The 8,126-nt window shown below is 38.9% G+C and overlaps 1 protein-coding gene across 1 annotated transcript; it reads left to right on the top strand.

Moving 5' to 3' along the window:
* The first annotated feature begins 6,114 nt into the window (after positions 1–6,114).
* LOC145675052 (zinc finger MYM-type protein 1-like) lies at positions 6,115–6,816 on the top strand. The gene has a single exon (XM_081745418.1). The coding sequence runs from the start codon at positions 6,115–6,117 to the stop codon at positions 6,814–6,816; it is 702 nt and encodes a 233-aa protein (XP_081601544.1).
* Positions 6,817–8,126: the final 1,310 nt, after the last annotated feature.

Genomic DNA, 8,126 nt, shown 5'->3' with positions numbered 1-8,126 from the left:
GTGTGAGCGGTCAGGTGTGAACACTTAGACAGGGCAGAAAACTTACTTTTACAAACTTCTCTTTAAATGGCTAAGTTTCAGAAAACGATGAGCATTAAAACTGGCTTGCTTGTCTCTTCCTTTACGTTCCAGAAGAGCAAAATTTGTACTCTTTGATTGATAGAAACGAATAAATTGAACGAAAGATTTTACCGACAGAAGCTAGCTGAACCTGCGCTCCCTACATAGCAGATCATTCACATATGAACATAAATCATCTTGTAATTCATCACAACATCTGTACATATGCCTTTACGCACGGAGAAAAATCCGTTCTCCGGACAGCGATATATTCTACAAATATACGGAATCCTCTCGCTTACTAGAGAAATCAGTACGGAGCATACGTTATCCATATGCTACATATGTACTGCCCTTAGATGTTACATCATGCCGTTGCAGGATGTCTGACATCTAACAGCTTTCAGTATATCACATGCATATACTTATGTTCCATTCCTCAGCTATATGTTATATATGTGCATTTGTATGTGAGACTGCCTATATTGTTTCATACGGAAAGTAACACTTATACATAAAGTATTTAAAACATGTGTTTTCAGTTATATGTTTGCTGTAAGTACAAAAAGTACAGGAATTACGTATGTAACCTACCTTTTTAAGTACGCCACCTACAACTTTTTTTTTTCCTCAGTGCAGATACAGGTGGAGGACGTCTTGATAAAAATCGGCAAGTGGTACCATAAAAGGGAGATTTTTCCGATTATTTTTTTAATATGTCACATCATTTGCAAGATTTACCTTAATTCTGGTTGGAGTTTCTAATTCATGTATGATCAGTGCTTCCTTTCTTCTTGCATGTAGTATGTAATAAGCAAATACATTACATACACAACTAATCATAATGCCAGTGATATGTAGTGTTCATTGGGCAAAATACTAGTAACAATAAAGATTCATCATAGACTGGAGAAATGGTTATCCTTCATTTTTCATTATGGCAAACGCTAGAGAGATATACTAGCCTCGTATACAAATGTGTGGTGTTGGAATGCATAACTCATAGGATATGCTTCAAAATGAAATCTTTAAGTTTTACGTCCTACAGTTATGCCGGCTAGGCTAAAGGAGACGGTGATGATGAGAAATGAATGAAAAGTTGAAATGAAGAAAATGGAAGGAAACAAGAGGACCTCGAGGAAATGCACACACACGATGTTTGGCCACAACAAAGTCCACTTGGCGCTACCTGGGATCGAACCAAGGACCCCATGCACCCGTGATGAACGCTCTACTACTGAGTCACCACCCCCTGTTATGATGCTTTAATTTTTAAAATTTCAATACTTCTAGTGTACCCATAAAACATATAATAAAAATAAAAGACTTTTTTTTAATATTCAATTAGAACTGACAATCTACATAATATTTGCAATCGATTAGTTAAAACGGCGTCTTTCCAGAGCTTGTGGTGTCGATATATCATTATCAAAAGAATTGGTCACAAACATATAAGCGTCCGTAAATATACCAACGCTCACAAACATTTAAACTTTCCTTGACCGCAAAATATAAACCTAGCATTTTAATATATAGATAGTATGTTTTTATACGTACTTGGACCAAGCAATCTTGTTTAATTTTCGAATGTTAGTAAAAACTAACACAGGAAGGTGTTTGCGATAATACCAATGCCTGGGTACAATCAAATTCGAAATATAAACTGAATCCGTTTAATCTTGTGTGGATCTGCTGTTTATGAGTTAATATAAATGAAAGTGAGACTCGTTTTTACACTCAGAAACCTGGAGTAGATTTCGAAACACGGGGATTGAATACTGAAACCAGAGGTACTAGATCCACAGGTGTGTAGACAGGGTTTATCTAAGAGAGGCCCGTCGTTTTTGAAGGGGGGCCAAGTACAATGTACAAAGCCAAAAAAGACTGTGTTACAGCTAGTGATTTTGAGGCTTGAAGAAACCGTAAAATTTTGATTTCCGTCCGAAAAACTAAAAACAATGTTCTTTTAGCTTTTTCTACATAAATGTTATGTACCAGGCAGTTTCTATCATGTTTAACCAATAAATTCTGCCCCGGACCAAACGTTATACCTTTGTACATAACTATTTTAATGTAAGCCCTTGTACACAGAACCTATCTACATAAGACTGGTTTTCTTTGAAATTTCACTTAATTCCTTTAAGATTTCCTGACAAAAATACTTATTTGTTATTCGTGACTAAAGACACATAATTATTTTATTAATAGCTATATTTCACCTCCTATTTTACATCAAGTAGGAAAATAAATAAATAAATAAATAAATAAATAAATAAATAAATAAATAAATAAAATTAAAAAGTGAGTGAAATTCAAATTCAAATAAAAAGGTATGTTTGTAAAAACACTGGTTACAACAAATCAGTTTAGTAGCTGTGTATTTGGTCATTCCTTACACGGAAGCGATATCATTTTTCGATCGGTAAGGATCGGTAAACAATATACCGTAAATTATTAATTATATGTAAACTTTGTTATTTTTAAATGACTGAAGCGAGGTAATCTTACAATAATGTTTTACAAGCTGGTCATTTGGGGGTCTACGAAATCATTTGGGGGGCTTCGCCCCGATACCCCCTCCCCCCAGAGGTGCACCCCTGTAGATTCATCACTTTTAGTTGAATTGGAGAAATGGGTTCAGATATGGAAATTGTTCTTCGCACCCAGATTCAATGTTAAAAACAATTTATTGATATCTTTGATTGTTCTCACTCTATGATTCAATTTGAAATTTCAAGTTGTACTAGTTCTTACTTCTATCGGTTTGAGCAGGAATATAAAAGATGACGTAAGATTTATTCTTAAGGCTGATTCACACATAGGATGCCGTTGCTCTGCCATGCTCCATCTGTGCCACGGCAGTGAAAATTCACACATACCACACCACGCTATGCCGTGCCGTCCTGATGCTGCTCTCTATCACCATTTATCAAGGTAGTTTGCAAGGAGAGCCAACTTCGTGTGGCTTCGAGTACTACGAGGAAAGCCGAAGAATCGTGACCGGAGTGATTTCTCTTCAAGGCGACCTGTCGGGACACGGCACATCACGTCTCAATTAAGAGAAGAGAACCCAACAAATTATAAATGTTGAAGTCTGAAAAGAAACTTCGTGAACCATGGCATGCAAACCGCACACTATGTGTGAGTTACGGTCTTCGTCCCTTTACAGTCCTAAGTCCCTATCGAAAAGACTGTTTGTCGCCTAGTGCTACCATTTTCATCATATATAAATCAATTTTTGAACCGGACGTGATAATAGATTTCCGGTTTTAGTAGAAATATAGGGGCGCAGATAAGACATATTCTTGGGACACTAAATCCACACCCAAAAGTAGATTCTCATATGATCTCTTACAGTTTTTTTTTCTCTCTATGACAATCAATATTGAAACCAATACATCATATATTTCGATCGTCTTTGGTTTCTGTAGAAAAACAAAGGATAATATAACACTTATTCTTGACACACTGAATTGATATTTCTCGCTAAGTCTCTTTACCGTTTTCACCCAAAGGTTGAGTAAACAATTTTTCTTCATTCACTGAGTTGATATCAGAAAGATATTTCTCGCTTTTTTTTTTTCGTTTTCGCCCTATGAAGATTATAACACCATCAAACATTTTATATTTTAGCCCACAGTCCGTGTAATTTTTAGTTACGTCAACACGGTCAAAATACATAAAATCAGGCACGACAACTTACATCACTATTACCTTTTATTAACAAGACTCCATTAATTATTTATTTTTTTTTTTTTCAGTTGTTGTAGTAACATTTTTAAAAAAAGCAATTATATGATGTTATGACAACTATATATACCGATTACATCTATAAAAGCAGCATATATTTTTAACGGTTGAGATTACATCTTATTTCTTTCTATATAGAATCAACAACATATAATTTATTTTCTTCTTCTTCTTCTACACGACAGATTGTGTACTTTTATGCACCGCTATCCCAAAATCAAAATACAAAAATGGAAGTAATCTAACGCAATATCGTTGTAAGATGTATATTGAAACAGAAACTTCTTTATTGATATTATTTCCTGGTAGTTAAGGATGAATAGGTGGGACTTATTCTTAGGATTAGGGGGATTCAGGGTCGATCGCCCCCCCCAGAAGAGGAGACTTTCTTATGTTATATATAAATAAAACCCATCCCAGAGTTTGAACCTCTTAAAAGCAGCTCTAAGTAGCAGTATTACAAACCACCGCCCCCCCAGAAGTCCGTCCTGGATACGCCCCTGCTTAGGATGCTAAACCCATATCACTAAACCGTTTTTTGATGCATATGACATCTTCTCTTGACTTCCAATCTAAATATTTATGCATAAATATCAGAAGACTTACAGAATGGCTGCATCTGTCTATCTGTTCATCCATCTGTGAACAAGTACCAGAGTAAAAACGGCAACAGATAGGAGAAACCGATTTCTTGGTAAGAAGTAGGCGTCCCAATAATAGGTTCCATTTACAATCTTGATCCTCTAGTCAAACTGGAAGTAACAGAAATTAACCACTTTCGGTCTCAGCGTTGCTCGGCATGTAGCAAGAAACCAAAAATTAATCGCTTATAAGTAAAACTCTTGAAGTTCTGGCTTCCTCCAACACGAATGTGAATATTATCAGAGGCGGCCTTTGGGGGTGGCGACTGGGGCATCCGCCCCAGGACCCCCTATAGGATATACTCTTGTCACAGTCAGCACAAATATGCGGGGCCTCTGCAACATTCTAATGTACCGTATCTTAGAGTTAAGTGAATACTTTGGCCAATAATACGGTGTGGTGGATTTCTTCGGAAACCAGTTTTCATAAACCAGAACTTCCTACTCAATATTTTACTTTTAGAAGCCTTAAATTCCCGAAATCTACACCATTACTATGAAAGCGTTTGGTATGATATTTTTGGTTTTAAAGTACCGTAATAATTACGCCCTTGAGTTTCGGATTAACAATGGGTCAGCAAACAAGGCGACGCTAATACCATGCACGTGACTCTAAATTGCCTTATCTCAACTTTTCTTTGTTGTCGAAATAGAGTGAGAAGTCATGTTGTTTGTTGCTTTTGGGTCAGAAGAGTGGTCCTGTTGCTACGGACACCTCTGTGTTATCGCTTCCAAGAAATAGCTCCTATTGCACGCCTTGTGTACCACCTCAGTTTGGCTTCGGAATTCGGACCGCGCAGTCGTAGTGAGATGTGGATACGTAATATTATGATTAGTGCGTGAGTGTCTTCCGATTATTCGTTTATTGGGCAAAGAATAAGTGACTCTCATGAGTGGCAGAGACAGAGACAAATTCCGTAAATACGAAAGTGGGGCTGCGAAAGCCAAGAAACGGAAATATAAAGATTTCATTCAGAAGCAAAAGGGATCTTTGGACAAGTTTGTTGTAGCGGTAAAATCAGCGGATCAACACCAAAAACTTGAGAACACGGATGATGATTTGTCTGTGACTGTGAGCGACCGGTGTGATGCGACAGACCAGGTTGTGATACCAAGTTTTGCGTCCGACGAAGAAAACAAACTAGCCGGCAACAAAACTGTTTCTACGCCCTGCTGTCCCACAAGCAACAATGAAAACTTGGTGCAATTCTCTAGGGACAACGTTGTTGCAACAGACCCAGCAAGTAACCTCTCCTGTGAAAGCGCGACAATTCCTCTGCATACTTCTGACACTCTTCAAACGACGAGCACACTGTTCGAGGACATACACGATCCAGGTAATTCGAAACATATTAACAGTGAAGTGCGTGACATGTTAGTGGAGAAGTGTCCAATCAGGCTAAGTGACTGTGAATGCCCAAAGGACGAAGGTAACAGACATTTTTCGAACAATTTCTTTACACGGAGGATGCCGAACGGAGAAACAGTGGATAGGTGATGGCTAAGTTATTCGAAGATCAGAGACAGAGTATTTTGCTTTCCTTGTAAGTTGTTTGGCACGACAGCTACTAGAGGCCAGTTAGCAAACGAAGGCTGCTGCGACTGGAAGCACCTTGGCGATAAACTTCAGCACCACGAAGTTTCTGTAAATCACATTAAGTGCATGACAGAATGGTTGGAATCAGCTCGGAGAATGTCCAATGGTAGCGCAATAGATAACATGATGATAGAACGAATTAGAAAAGAAAAGCTGCATTGGCGCGCAGTGTTAACAAGAATTCTAACGATTGTACGGTACCTTGCCGAAAACAACAGCGCATTTCGTGGGAGAACGGAGAAACTTTATGCGCCGAACAATGGTCAGTTTTTAGGCTTAGTTGAGATGCTGGTCAAATTCGATCCAACAATGCAAGAACATCTCCGCCGAATTAAGAACGACGAGGCTCACGACCATTACCTCGGGCATAGGATCCAAAACAAGCTTATCGACCTGATGGCGTCAGAAGTAAAGGGGAAAATTATTGATAAAGTGAAACTTGCTAAATATTTTGCCGTCATCCTTGACTGCTTGCCTGATGTTGGCCACAAAGAGCAGATGTCCCTAATATTGCTTTTTGTGGACGTATCAGATCTGGAAGTGAAGGTGGTGGAGCACTTCATCGAATTTCTGGATGTGGACAACGCATCAGGAAAGGGGTTGTCTGAATCTTCTTGCCGCACTGGCGAACCTCGGTCTGGACATCGCCGATTGTCGTGGCCAGGGGTACGACAATGGTGCGAACATGAAGGGAAAACACCAAGGAGTTCAAGCGCACATTCTTCGCATGAACAGTCGAGCATTTTACACTCCGTGTGGCTGCCATAATTTGAACCTTGTTTTAGGAGACACGGCTAAATGCAACTCCCAAGCAGTGACGTTTTTTGGTGTCATACAGAGAATATATGAATGCTTTGCTGCCTCGGCTAAAAGGTGGAAAATTTTGGAAGAAACCGTGCCTTTCATGACTACAAAATCACTTTCAGAAACGCGGTGGGAGTGCCGCCTGGAAAGTGTGAAAGCGCTGCGTTATCAGGCGAAAGAAGTCAGGGAGGCACTGTTGACTGTCGCAGATACCGCCAATGATCCGCTAGTAAAAAGTGAAGCCGAATGTCTTGCAAATTATGAGCTCGAAAGCTTCGAGTTTATTCTGAGCTTAATCATATATTATGATATTTTATTTGCTGTGAATGCTGTCAGCAAAACTTTGCAATCAGCTGACATGCAGCTCGATGTGGCAATACAGCAAATCAAAGGCCTTGTTACTTTCTTGAGAAAGTACCGGGAAATCGGATTCTCCGATGCTATGATCGCAGCAAAGGAAATTGCGTCCGAAATGAACGTAGCTCAGAAATTCAAGGAACGAAGTCAGATGCAAGAAAAAACAATTCGATTATGAGGGTAACGACGAAGAAACATTTTCGCCGGAGGAGTCCTTCAGAACAGGATATTTCTTATGGATAGTGGATCAAGTACTTACCTCAACGGAAAAAAGATTCGAACAACTGGAAGAGTATGCTTCAATCTTTGGATTTCTATACAACTTGAAGGTTTTGCGGTCATTGAACGACGATTATTTGTTAAAGTGCTGCATGGATTTGGACAACATGTTACGCGCAGAAGATTCACGCGATTTTGACGGAATTGACTTGTGAGCAGAATTGAAGATTTTTCGAGAAATGCTTCCTGATAACATCAATGCCGCTCAAAAGTGTCTTCAGTACGTTTGGCACATTCGAGATTCATTTCCCAACATCGTTATTGCATACAGAATTATGTTGACAATTCCTGTGACAGTTTCCAGCGCGGAAAGAAGCTTTTCGAAGTTGAAACCTATCAAAAACTATCTACGATCAACAATGTCGCAAAGCAGATTGTGCGGTTTAACTATTTTGTAGATCGAAAAGGAAGTTACCTCAACAATGGACTACGAGGACCTTATCAACGATTTTGCACAGTGAAAAGCCAGAAAAGTGGACTTCCGTCTGTGACCGTCAAAGCAGCTGCTTCTTAAGTCAGTAATAGTTTTATTATGTGTTCTAGTTTGTTGATCTTGCATGCATGTAAAATGTTTCCGAATCATTAATGTCGTAAGTTATATCGACCCCCATGCCATAAGAACCCCTTACCCCCTCAAA

Source organism: Thermobia domestica, chromosome 18 (genome assembly GCF_964235325.1).
Source record: "Thermobia domestica chromosome 18, izTheDome1.hap1.1, whole genome shotgun sequence".
Taxonomy (NCBI): Eukaryota; Metazoa; Arthropoda; class Insecta; order Zygentoma; family Lepismatidae; genus Thermobia; species Thermobia domestica.
The sequence above is the reverse complement of the archived record's forward strand: the minus strand, read 5'-3'. Positions and strand labels throughout refer to the sequence as shown.